The sequence below is a fragment of the Ciconia boyciana genome, chromosome 8, assembly GCF_034638445.1.
Source record: "Ciconia boyciana chromosome 8, ASM3463844v1, whole genome shotgun sequence".
NCBI lineage: Eukaryota > Metazoa > Chordata > Aves > Ciconiiformes > Ciconiidae > Ciconia > Ciconia boyciana.
The window spans coordinates 47916815-47930344 of record NC_132941.1 but is presented as its reverse complement, the minus strand read 5'-3'; the positions used below and the strand labels follow the sequence as shown (position 1 = coordinate 47930344).

General features: G+C 35.4%; 1 protein-coding gene across 7 annotated transcripts in view; it reads right to left on the bottom strand.

The window, feature by feature from the left end:
• Positions 1 to 2388: 2388 nt before the first annotated feature.
• PCGF5 (polycomb group ring finger 5) overlaps positions 2389 to 13530 on the bottom strand; it is a 125065-nt gene continuing 113923 nt past the window's right edge. For all 7 annotated transcript variants that reach the window (XM_072869278.1, XM_072869283.1, XM_072869279.1 and 4 more), the window contains one exon: positions 2389 to 12131. In XM_072869278.1, the coding sequence (XP_072725379.1) occupies positions 12084 to 12131 (48 nt within the window). In that variant the 3' untranslated portion in view covers positions 2389 to 12083. The remainder of the gene's footprint in view (positions 12132 to 13530) is intronic.

Here is a 13530-nt window from a genome sequence, read left to right as displayed (position 1 = left end):
GCTTACAAATTCAACATCATAAACTAGCAAAGTGCAGGAGCAGCAGCGAACTTCCTGAGCCCACTTTTCAAGATCTTCAGAAATCTTGATGTTGGGTGCAGCATAAGGACAAGAGGAGCATACAGAGTAGTCTCTTTACATCTGTATCACTTTTACTGTTTATAGGGAGGAGCATGGGAATAAAACACCTTTTAGAAAGTAGTCAAGACAAAATCATACCACTTTGAGAAAGACATGGACAGAAAAATTAAAGGAAGAATACTGGCTAGTAACAAGCTCTGCCAGTTCTACGGATGTACTAGGACATTAAAATCCGTAGAGGCTACTGGCAGCAGGACTGGAAGTCTGCAGGGGCACTGACACATAAATGCTGTGCATCTTCAATCACCAAAGGATGACATTAAATCCAAGGAATTTAAAGTGTCTCCAAAACTGGTATTAAGTACAGCTTTTCTTAAGAATAGGTTCATTATTGTAATTATTTTCCATATCTATAAATGCACTTACTGTAGTTATTTGTGTACTGCAGGAAAGGACAGAATTTCACCTATAAATAGTTTAGAAAAGATGGACAGAGTGTTTTTGAATATAAGAATGTTTTCTCTTCCTGTGTTAGTTTCATGGGATAGATGCCAATGCTTTTTATGACTTATGAATGCAGCAGTCTTCTTTCCAAATGAAGATGTTGGAAGTCTGCCACTGGAAGGAGGTGCTCATATTACATACTGCCAGCAAATTTCTGTTTCTTTAATGAAAACTAGATTACTAAATCACTTTTCTTTTGAAAAACATTAGTCTTGCCTATAATGATGTTGCATAGCATATTCTCCTCTACAAAAAAAAAGAAAAAACTAATCAGGATAGAAAGCAATTTGAATCACAGTTCTAACAGGGAAATTCATATGCTGTGCCCCTGATGTAAATAGCTGTTTGTGCACCACCTACCTTCCTCCTTCAATAAACATAATCCCGGTTTATGACCGATCAGGCATTTGTTACTAGTCCTATACATTTTTCCCCCACACAATGATTCTCCTTTTAGCTACCTGAAACAAAGTAATTCTTTAAAATAATTTAATCACCAAGATTTTTAATGGAAATCTTACTTGAGGAAACATTGGTCCCTACTTAGGAGCAGAATTTTGCATTTAAATACAATTCAATTTCTGTTTCATAAAGAATGTAGTAGCATTATGTAGAAGCATTATGTAAAGTTTGGGTTTTTTTCCACTGAGTGACCCTGAGTCTCAAGAACACTTTTAGAAGAAGGGAAAGTATTAGTCTATAACCTTTGACAAATCTGGAGGTCAAATATTCAACATGAAAAAGCTTCAAAGAAAGCCAGTGAAGCTGCACTGCTTCTGCTGCACAGGTTACACAGCAGCCAGTGGTGCCACAACTGCTCTTTGCCTGTGTATCAGCAAACTGCAACATTACTAAGAAATCCCATGGAAAACATGATTCATTTAATCATATGTATATATTGCAATATACTACATATACCTTCACCTTTTGTGTTCACAAGCAAGTGTTATCTTCTTCTGCTAACATCTAGAAGGATTTTACAAGTGGATGCAAAATGCTATTTGTCTCAGGTCATTTTAGTTTAATCAGCAATCCTTTCTATCGTTTCCAAATCTGAACCACATCTCAGATCTCATGTGGTGGGGTATTGCAGGTTTCACAGTAGCGTCTCAGATAGAGGTATGTTTTCTTGAATAACAGCTCTTCCTCCATTGCTATTCTTTGCAATAACTCAGTATATAGTATGAAGACTGTTAGTTCACACCAAGGGCTCATTTATAAGGATATCCTCTAGCTTCCAATTTGCATGCACATTTATTTTACGTTACCTTAGAGTTAAAAAACCCCAACAACATAATAAAGGGTAATCAGAAGGTAAGTGCACAGAACAATAAATACTACTAAAATCATATTAACTCAGGAAAACATCAAACAGGGAGAGAACGAAAAGGAAAAAATAAATCTGGCATGATAAAAAGAAGTGAAATTAGATTTAAAAAAACTGTGGCAGACACTCTATGGGATCCTTAAGCACTGAAATGTACTTTTAAAAAAAAGCCTCACACACAGGCACACTGTGTAGCCCACCTGGTTATATTTTACAAATGGGGTGCCAAATCCAGTCAACTTTAGTGTTAGGCAGGCTTTGCACCCATGAAAATTAATGGTATCACTCCCTATGACGTTAACGAGAACAAAATTAGGCGATGTAAGTACCTTCTGATTTTTCTATAAGGCAAAATATTACTGCATTCCATTTTCTACTCTGCATTTCTGCAAGTTGATAGTACGCTTGCATGATTAAGATACAAAGCTAGTAAATGTTTTAATTCAAATATTATTACAAACTAGAGAGAATTCAGATAAAACCAGAGATTTTTTATTGCACAAAATAAATTATATAGAAACAATGCAACAAAACAACTTGTATTGTAGGCTGCACAACAGATGTTACAACATGAATATATTTATTGCTTTGAGAAAGGAGCAATTCAGTGCTAGTAAGCAGATTAGTTATACTTCTTGCTCATCTAGATTTTTCATAAAATTAATCCAACTGGGCTAGAGGCATCTTGCAGCATACGGGTCAGACCAAATTGTCATTTGTTATCAGCTGTTATAAAGGTGCTGTGAACATTCTTGAAATTAGCATGAAGCACTCAATTTAACATCACTGGTACTGAGCCATACAGGTAGTTACATAATTACAAATATCATTATGTATCAGATATATTTATACACAAGATTCTAAAAGGTCTGTTTTTACAGGGTTTGCACGAGCTGTTGTTCTAAAATCGTGCTTACAAATGTCGATGCAGCTTTGAACAGGCACACTTCACTCTACATCAAGCGGCAGGGCCATGGGGTTTTGCCAAAAATCCCCCCTAGTACCAGTACTTCCCTTACCTAATTGTAAAATTGCTCACTAGTGCTAACTGAGTTATCGGTGTCTCATTTTTTCCAGGGCCACACTCAGCTTCTAAGGATTTTAGCACAGATTTTAAAAACCCCCAAAACATTCCTTTGGTAGAACTGGGTGAAATTTACAGTGCTTTTTTAAATACTTCAAAACACAACATATTTGGTTCTTTAAAAGATGCAAGACTGCAATACTGGTATTGCACTCAGCTCAAATGGATTTAAGTTTTTAAACTGCTACTTTGTGACCCTGAGATGTTGACCCCCTATGAATTAATACAGAAATTAGCTCTTAACAAAAATTATAAAAGTGGACAATATTCAAATAATGAAACACATCGAAACGTGGTCACTTGCAGATCTTTGTGAAGGATGCGTGTTAATGAGATAGTGGCATTACAAGTGTTCATAGAGTGAAATTCTCCCCCAATTTGACAATTATGCAAGTATTTACTCCGCTGAGTTTATAACACTGAATTCTACTGCTAGTGTACACACTCAGTGTTGCAAAACTTATTTACCTATGGGAAGGTTCATATAATAAGATTAAATTTAAACAATATTAGCCACCCATGAAAGGAAATTCAGTGAGAAAGTGGGAACTCTGGGTCATTTCAAGTCTTAGCTACAAGGATAATTAAAGGAAGTAGCTCCGCTGAGGTCAAGCTGAAGAGCTTAACTCAGCATCAGGCCCACGGAGTAAACCCCTGTAGAATCCCACTGAAATATGTAAAGAGGTTTTGGACTGTACACTAATAACTACAAACAAATGTGGTCGCCACTCTTCACTGTACTTTAATAAAATTCTTTGCTTTACTGTTTGTTTTTGTTTTCCCCTGAAACTATGTTAATGCACTATGTTGAATCAAAATACAGTTAAAAGTGAGGGTTCGAATAGCTGCAAAACATTACAAGAAATGAGTTATTCTGAATTTAAAAAATACTATTTATACAAATGCTCAGAAACTTTAGTGATGCAATCATGTTCCATGCATGTACCCAGCAGTAGTTTCCTTTGGAGGAAAGTAAGTATGAAACTTGACTAATCTGGCATACTTTTTCATTCAGGGAACTGGTTTTTTAAATACTGTACCGACAATTCTGTCAGCATTTTATAAAAATGTTTATAAGTATAATAAGATTCAACTGAATAACCAAATATACCCTGAAACATCCATTAAAACACAAATATAACCAAAAAATTATCAGTATTTTTAATAATTATTATGAAGTAGAAATGTTATAAGGCAGGATGAAACTAATATCAAAGATGAAAAACAGCACCACCAGTCCATGTTTTGCAATTAGCTTTCTGATCGGACAGAAAATATCTTATCAGAGTCAGATACAATTGATTAAGTTAAGAAATGCATTTAGCCCAGCTGTACTAACTATACAGCTTCACACAGAATAAACATTCCATAAATCAACAGAAAATGCATTTGAGCACAAAAAATAAAAATATGTAAGTGATTCTCTAAGCAGCATTTTGTTTTTTTTTTTTCAAAACATTAACATAGATAGATATTGGACTGATTAAATATCTACAAGTGCTTTTCCTTTACAAAAATACATATATTCTTAATAGTAGGATAGACTGTCATTAACAATGACCTGTGTTTTTTTCACTTCAATTTGAATGATTTATAAGCTAAATTTTACAACCACAAAAAGGTTTATTTGTAATATGATGTTATCACTTTTGACAAAAAGCTTACAACATTTTATATTTTAAAACAAATTAGCAACATAACATCACAATATGTTCTATGAGCTCCTAAGTACTGTGATGGCTGTTATATTAAAAACTGGTAACTACTGATCAAATGCAAGGAAGCATTAGAACGTTATTACTGCTCACCATAGGCTCCTTTCTTATCATAACTTGGATCACAGCTTGTATAAGGACACTTAGGCCCCCATCCCCCCCAAAATCTATTGGGAGTAACTCTATATTATCTATTCAGTAGCCTGGAACATCCAACAATTCAGGCTTTGCATTAATTTTAAAAAACGCAAAATATTTTCCTTTCAATATTTAAGTCTGCAATAAGGGAAAAAAATGATGCATTGCTTCATGTTTATTCTAAGAAGCTTGTATTTGAGGAAAAAAATACAATTAGTAAGTTTTTAGCACGAAATATTTCAGTCAGCTAAAGAATTAAATTGTCCTATTTCCAGTTTAGTTAATCACTATCCTGGAAAAGGAAATCAAGATATTTGAATCTCTTTATTCTTTCTATTTTATGCTGCACAAGTAAAAGAATCGACTTCTTGCTAATCAATGGTCTCACATCAAGGACAGCAATGCCATTTGCTAAAAAAATATCTATAAAAATCTGTAAAACATACTTAATATCTTCTCATTATCCTCCAAGTCTGTCCTTTCCACCCTCCAAAATATCACTGAACTACGACTAGAAAACCCAAAAGTAGCTTGGTGAATATTTTGTGCTTTGGAAGGTTTACAGGATTGACAGCACACTGAAGATTTTTATTAGTTCACAGGCCAGGTATAGCAGACACATCAGTAATGCAAGCCTTTGTGCTTTTCTTCGTGAACATGAGCTGTGACTCAAAGAGCTACTCTAGGTCTGTTAACTCAACCTTTACGCTACTCCTGTTGTTTTTTTCCTTTTCTATTTTGTTTTGGAAACTGCTAGGTGTGCCTAACCCTTTAGCTTGGTGACATTCGGCTACCACCAGTTAAGTTCTGCGTGACTGATTCCAGGTGTAACTCTTGATCACTGCACTCCAGAAAAGTGTCAGTGCCTTATTCCAAGTCAGTTTCTGGGTGGCTTTACCTTTGGTATTAAATAGGTCCCTTAAAACTATCAGGCAATCAGATTATCCATAAAAATAGTTTATTTTAAAAAAACCTTTTTTTTGAACAAACTAAATATCTGACAACAAAGAGTAATTTTAAATCAATTAGTATGTGATATTTTTCAGTAAAAAGGGAGCATGTTTCATTTTACCGCATCGAAATTCATGAGACAACAGCAACGACGTCTACTATACTCAATATAATACAAAACAGAATTTTAGGAGTAGAATACCATCATAAAATATGTGCCTTGCACTTTGATAAACATCGTTATTACAACTTCATTTGTAATACAAACCTCAGTATGTTAACTAGCAGCACAAACGTTTTACTGTTGCAGCAATTTTGTATACTGTATAGCAACCTACTCTCTTACTTTGCTTTCCACTCACTATCATGAGGAAAAAGGAAAATGCACAGTAACTACTTCTGTTCACCTCATCCTGTCAACTGTCACATTATTAAACCTTGTTAGAAGCATTTGCTAAAAATACACATAAAAGTTACTTCAAATAAAAGTATGCCTAATGGTTCAGATAAACATGCAAAGTCAAACTAATGCCTCTCTTTGGTTAAAATTAATGTAATTACAAAAACTTCCACTTGTAGACATCTTTCATTCCAGAATGTCTCCTCCATCCTGAGCCTACAGAACTGGGTTTCTTTCTGCAAGTACAAAAGGTAGCCTGGACCTTTCCACCCATCTATAGAGCTCCTCTGTTTCACTGCCACACTCCAGAACGGCACGGATCTAAATTGCTTACTAGACAATGAAACAACGTCCTTACTCAAGTGTAGTAGCAAGCTACCTGAATTCAGAAGAATTATGGCACATACCTTGGATGGAAGAATGTGTCAGGAATTCATTAATTAATCAATTTCCTATTCTGGAATCTGATGTTTTAATCTGATCTACAGACAGTGTAGACAGTAGTTTTTTAAAAAAATTCAACAGGTAGATCTGCTTATGAAGAAAAATATATTACCATTATAAGATCATCTTTTGGAGGACATTCCTACAGAAAGAAGTTTCAGCTGAGGTCTGAAGGCCAGACTACCCATATGTGATAAAACTAGCGGTAAATGAGCAGTTGGAAGCTTTTCACATTTCCTTTAGGGTGAATCAATCCCTTGCGTCTTCGAATCCCTCCTGGAGCATGCTCCAGTAGACTGCAATCCTTCCTCAAACAAGTGTCTTTAGCTGAACACCTTGTGGAAGTATTACCTTGTTCAAACTGGCTATAAAGGATTCAAAATGCAAAACTGTGAAAACTTTACTGAAATCCATGAGAGCTGCCTGATGAACCAGACCTATGAGCTGATTCCTCATCTTCAATTTCTCTTTTAGAACTTGTCAATGTTTCTACTTGTTGGGCATGAAATTGGGGTGGGGTATGGGAATGGGCAAAGGATGTCTAAGAACCTAGAATTAATTACAGGATACAGGGTGCTTGAATAGACATTTTAACTGAGATTAATAATAAAATGACATAGCATGAAGTAAAATGAGAGGGAAATATCCTGCATGATATATGCATTTTCGATGGAATCAAACAGATGCCTTCAACCTGTCTAGGTTAAGTGAAGAAACTGGACCAAGTTCTTGATTTAAGCATGTCTATATTTACGTATTTGCTGTGGACAGGCATATAAGTCTTATCCTGGAAAAGACCAAAGGCAGTTAAAAATTAGTTTGATCAGTCCATGTAATTGACCAGTATTTTATGTAGCCCCTCCATAAACAGGGTTCAATCTGTTAATTTGAGACTTAAGATTGGCTTTGAACAACTATCTGTTATCTAATATTTCTACCAGACGTAGTACCTGGCTGAGCTGAATGCTATTCCTTTTGTTGCAAGTCCTCCCAAGAACATTTTTTCTGGGGAGTGAATGCCTCTTGGTGTCTTCAGTGATATGAAAATGTAAAAAACCAGAAACCGAACAATACAACTCCATGACTGGTTCAGTTAAAGGACTAAACACTGGCCTATTTTGTTATTTTAGAAAACAGCAGGGAAGGAAAATTGTTTACTTCTCTCACAAAGTCAAGTCTAACAATTATACGTGGGAGAGATGAGATGGAACGCTGGACCATCACTTTGTCTGCAGCAGAGAACAAGGGCCTAGCTTATATCTAAAGGGACTGTGATCTATCTCTTTTCTCCTGCAGATACACAGGAACTGTTTTTGATAACTGCGGAAGAGAAAAAGTCAAGTCAAATTGTTGGAGCCTAAGGAGAAAAAAAGACCAAGATACAGAATTCAAGGTTTCCTCATGCCGAAAATGAAATAATTTCAATATAAAAGTCATTCTTTTCATATAGTTTCTACTGAGATAGGTTTTTCAATTTTAAATTATCTAACAGAACACATTTCTTTTTCTGCTTGTTTCCCATGAAAGAAAGCTCTCAATACAGCACGTTTATGAAATAGTCTTGCTGAAAATATTAAGACCATAGATAAAATACAGAAGCAAATATTACCCTGCCAAATGCAAATAATGGACTTAAAAGGTATTCCGTATTAATAATCAGGCACTTTGCTTTATATAACATTTTCAGTAAAGTCAAAATAATGCATTTTAGAAATTTTTTTTGCATAATAACTGCAAGCTAGCTGAGTATGCACAATATACTTATAGCGCTGCATACTCCTAGGACCCAAATCCCAGAAGCTTTCATATGAACAGTACCTACTATAGTGATGAGTCACTTAGATCACTGTAGTAATCTTATTTGGTATTTCATCCAAATAAAAATGTGCTTATAGGACTAGGCCCTTAGCTATGAGCAGTGTAGTAATGCATGATGGAAGATACATTTCTTGATTAATCATCTAATTCCATATTGTTTGAGATATTATAGGATCTCGTTTGTAAAATCTAGCTTACAGTTTGTTACTAGACAAATGCAGCATACAGCTATGCTCAACAAAAAGTTGCTCTTGACTTTCATTAGTGAGTTACCCCAGAGTTAAAAGCAGATACAAGTCTTCCACTTTCAGGGGAAAAAAAAAAAGCACCAAATGTGCTAAATAAGAGACAGCAAGGTTAGGTAGTAGTGCGGAATTTTTTCGGTCTTATTCCTCTGCGGCTAGGTACTGCCAATATGGAAAGCCATAGAAACACAGTGGCAGCAACACTTATTTTATATTCCTATTCTTTACGAACATGCAGTGGTGACACTTTGTCATGGAAATGCTCAGAAAGTGTGACTGTATACAGCAATCTGCTCTAGGATGGCATATGGTGCAATTTTAATGGAATGCTTAGGTACTCATTTCACTTTACCCCATCTTTGGCACACAGGAATCTGTACAGGCATTCTCATATTCCTATGCTATTCAGATACTCTTAATTGGCACAAATGAATTAAATATGCATATCTGTAGACACATGGCACATAGGTACTATACAGGTGAGAAACTTCCTGTAAAGAAGGCAATGCCTGTGTTATACAAGCTGCCCAGTTAAGATACTTATTTCACTGGCACCTCACTGCTACAAAGACTATTAAACTATAACAGCACTCAGGCACCGTGCCATCAAATCAGAAGTGCATAAAGTGTAGGTGGCTAGATCATATGCATTTAATGCCATGATTCTCAGCTGGGAACATTAAATCATATCTGTCAGTATTTTCCATGCTTAAAATGAAGATTTGCCTTCTGCAATCTAGCTTTAAGTTGCATCAAGAAAATACCGTGAATTAAACCAATGTCCAATTCTGATCAAGAGAATTCATGGTTCTCTGAATTGTGAATACGGAAAGTCATTAAACAGTCAAATCTTCTATTAGTTGCCATTCAGAAGCCAATACAAAGTAGTGCTATTTCAGGGGTCCTGTTAGGTGGATGCAAACTTCTATGTAAGATAACTTAATATGGATTTAAAATAATGTGTTCTTCTCTTTTTAAAACAAGTCTGTTCAAATTTGTCAAAGCAGCAAGCGCAACTGTTGAGAAAAAAAATTGTCCCCTGAACCAAGCAGAAATTATGCTTAAGCGTACTACCATTAGGTTTGTGATAAACTGAAACAGGCATTTTATGTCAAGTGAATCTACAGTGAAAATTCTGGTATAAAAACACGTGAAAGATAAAAAAAACTGTAAGGTGTCATTTGTATGTGCATGTAAATATTTACAAATAATATCCTATTTCTACTGTACAAAACAACTGTATATAGTAAAGAGAAGAATGATTTGCAATTAGAATGCATGCTCTGCTCTTCCAAGCTGCTCCATGAGGAGGACCTCTATATACACAAAGAATCTATTTTTCCCTAGAGACTCTGCAGAGAAGGGCCCTCCCTACATGGGGTATCTTCTTGTTCCTGCCAAGTAGCACATCACAGACTGGGTAGGCAAAAAGACAACCGCTTCCTGCGGCCAGCATGTACACCCCCTTCCCATCTACAGTGTGGGCAAACCAGTGCCTATACCAGTCAGCACACTATGCCTGCGGAAAGGAGCAGCAGCTTCCTGAACGTTTTGCTTCCCCAGGGTCACTGGCATCTGCACAATATGTGCAACCTTGACCTGCAATGGCAGGTTTCCTAAACAGACTGCTACCGACAGCATCTTTATTTCTGTATGTCATATGGGCTTTGGAGTGCAATGGTAGAATTCAACCCGACTAGATATGGATTCCTCAAGTCATCAACGTTAGAACTCCTACTAACATTAAAGGGGCCAGATTTAATCCACAACATGCTTTGTTCTCCTACAGAAACATACTAATGTACATGAACAAAAATTTACAAAGGAGTTACAGCCTTGCATCTACCTTTTATACTTGATCCCAAGACAGAATTTTCACTTTGTCTTATCTAGATATGATTAGTTCACTCTATAGTAACTTCTGAAAAGTTGATTTGGTTCCTTTTTGCTCAATGCAAAAGGCATAAGAAAGTAAATAGTTATCTACAATACTAGCAGGCGTGTATTAAGTAGAAATTACATAAAGGTACTGAACTATAAGTATCTCCACAAAATTTGAAGTGAAAAACTCAACTGACTTTTAAGGAGAGCAAAGACAATGGAAGACTACAGAAAACATATCCATTACTATGCTCCCTGCAACATTACCAGAAACCTCCATAAACTTTCTATGCTAGAACCATTACACTTGCAATACCTAAGGCAACAATCACTTTTTATCCAGCACTACCGGGTCTTAGGAAAAAGAAGACCTGAACAATTATTTTGGTCAGACTGCTTATCTTCAGTATTGCATTACCTCTAATTTTATGGAAATAATTTTATGATGTGACTTTAACCAATGAAAATTTCTACAATGAATTCTAAACTCCAGATGGTGACAAGAGATATATAATGTAATTAAAGCTATATATTATTTTTGTCTTAGCATATTATATACCTCCAACCAATCTTAAAAGGAAATGCTTACTATGAAAGGCAATAATTGTGTAAAATTTTGCCTTGGTTGTATTCTTACAGTGAAATTTATTTGTTCCATAGATATTTACATTATTTTTAACTTCATTTTTATGAAGGCTTTATTAGAAGAAATGTAATCTGACCAGAAGCCATTTTCCAAAAATACCTAGTATCCCAAATTCCAGTCTTTAGGGAAACCACAGAAAAGTGCAATCACAAAGGCTGTGATGCTTTTAAGCAATATTAGCAGAATCTATTTAGAAGACTTAAAATTGCTGTTTTGAATTATCATGTTCTACATCTCTTGTTAAGGGTAATTAATCTTCATTCACTGCAAAAGGACTGTTGCACACTCATGAGCGAGCTATACCTGGACCCATGAGAAGCTTATCAAGAAAAAGGTAGTGGCCCAATCACCACTTTTCTAAATATATTTTCTATACAAAATATTTTCAAGGTATAATCCTTAGTTATTTGTACAGTAGTCTATGATTTAAACAACAATATTCAGTAAAATAGTAAGTGTGTGAAACTGCAACACCACATGGAATGAGCACTCTGCCATTTTGCTAGTGTAATCAATATTAGGACCAGGAAAATTTTCTAACACACAAGGAAAAATATTCCATAGTTTTTGAATCTTGACTGTACACTTCATGATTTTGGCTATGATTTGCAGCACACTTGTAAGATACACAAATATCTTATGCACATTTCAGTAGCAGAATGGCACTTGGCTTGCTCTAATAGAAACAAGAGAGATGCAACTGACAATTTTAAGAAAGACAATGTCCTTATTTGCATGCTGAAAATCTGGTTGTGTCCCCCTAATCCAGGCACATCCATTCATTGTGCAATCTGTCGATGGGTAAACAAATAGTGCAGGATTCATCTCAGTGGGATCTGGCCCTTTGGTCTAACCGAAGTCAATTCTAGGTCGATACTGAAGTACCATAGGGTAAGACTAGAAACAAAAGCAAGAGAAAAACAACAACAAAAACAGACAAGAAAACATGAAGACATAATTCATAAAAAATACAAAGAATATGCAATTAAAGATTGCCTTAAGAATAGTCAGAGCTTATCCCTAAGACACATGTATATGGCAATCAGTTTTACTTATATGAAATAATTCTATACATTTCAACAGTTAAATCCATACCTGTACTTCAACAGTTAAATCCATACCTGTACTTCAAATCTATATTTAATCTCTAATCAGTTAGTTGTAGTTGTTTGTCATTAATATAAAATTCCTGTATCTGCTTTTATGTATTTCATGATTTATACGTTTTATAACATATATACTTGGGAGTGCGCAAACAACTCCTCTTTTTTCTGTGTTGCTGTGTTTGAAGAAAAGCAATCTTGAAATTTTATACTTTCTAAAACAAAGTCCATTTATAGATGACGTACTTTGTTTGATTTTTATCTATATGGAGGTTCCATAGCTATACTAGTAGTCAGCACTAGTTAATGGGAGCCAGGCTACTCTGGAATTAAAAAGAAAAAAAAAGAAAAAAGATCAGGTCAAATTGCTGTCAGCTGATTTTCTGAGAGATGAAGGCTAACTTCTCCCCCAAATCCAAACTCCTCAACTTCAGATCTCATGATACATTTTCATTAGTTCATACTGGAAAAAAAATGGCAAATCAACAGCTTGGATCCCTGAACTGGACAAAACTGTTGTGGAATGAGAGGCAAGAGTGGGTGGGTTTCCAGAAAGTGCCATGGAATGCCTGGGCACTTGTTGCTGGAAGCTCTATTTTACTAAATGTCTTATTTTTTCAGTCTGTCAGCACTTCATTTAAGTGTGATGTTTTCCTCTTAACTTCATTAGGATAGTGGATGTTTTCTATAGCACAAAAACCAGGAAAATCTTACTGTCTCAGCAACTGTATGGGTTGAACTACCTCTCTGCCACAGGGCAGAGGAACATCACCAATTTAAGTCTTTTTTTATTGCAAATTTGGAATTATAAAGAATTATTACAGAAGCTATCATTAAAACCAGAAATAATTTACCGCATCCTTCAAATGCAATACAGATGAACTTCAGTGACCAAAACAGAAAGATATCACTGCAGAGACTTATACAGGTTAATAAACTTTCCATGCTATGGTAGTGAAATGATCAGCAGAACTAAATGTGATCATACTTGCTGGGGATTTACAAACTGGAGTGCAGAGAAATCAAAACATAAAACCAGAGGTATTCAACAGTTGCAGGGGCATTTAGGAGAGAAGACAGGGAGCACCATGTGTAGTCTCCATGTGGAACTAACAAATGTTTATTTGTAGTATCGTAAATTACTTGGTCTCTGATTTCTTTGCATAGGATATGACTACCGTATTATTTAACTA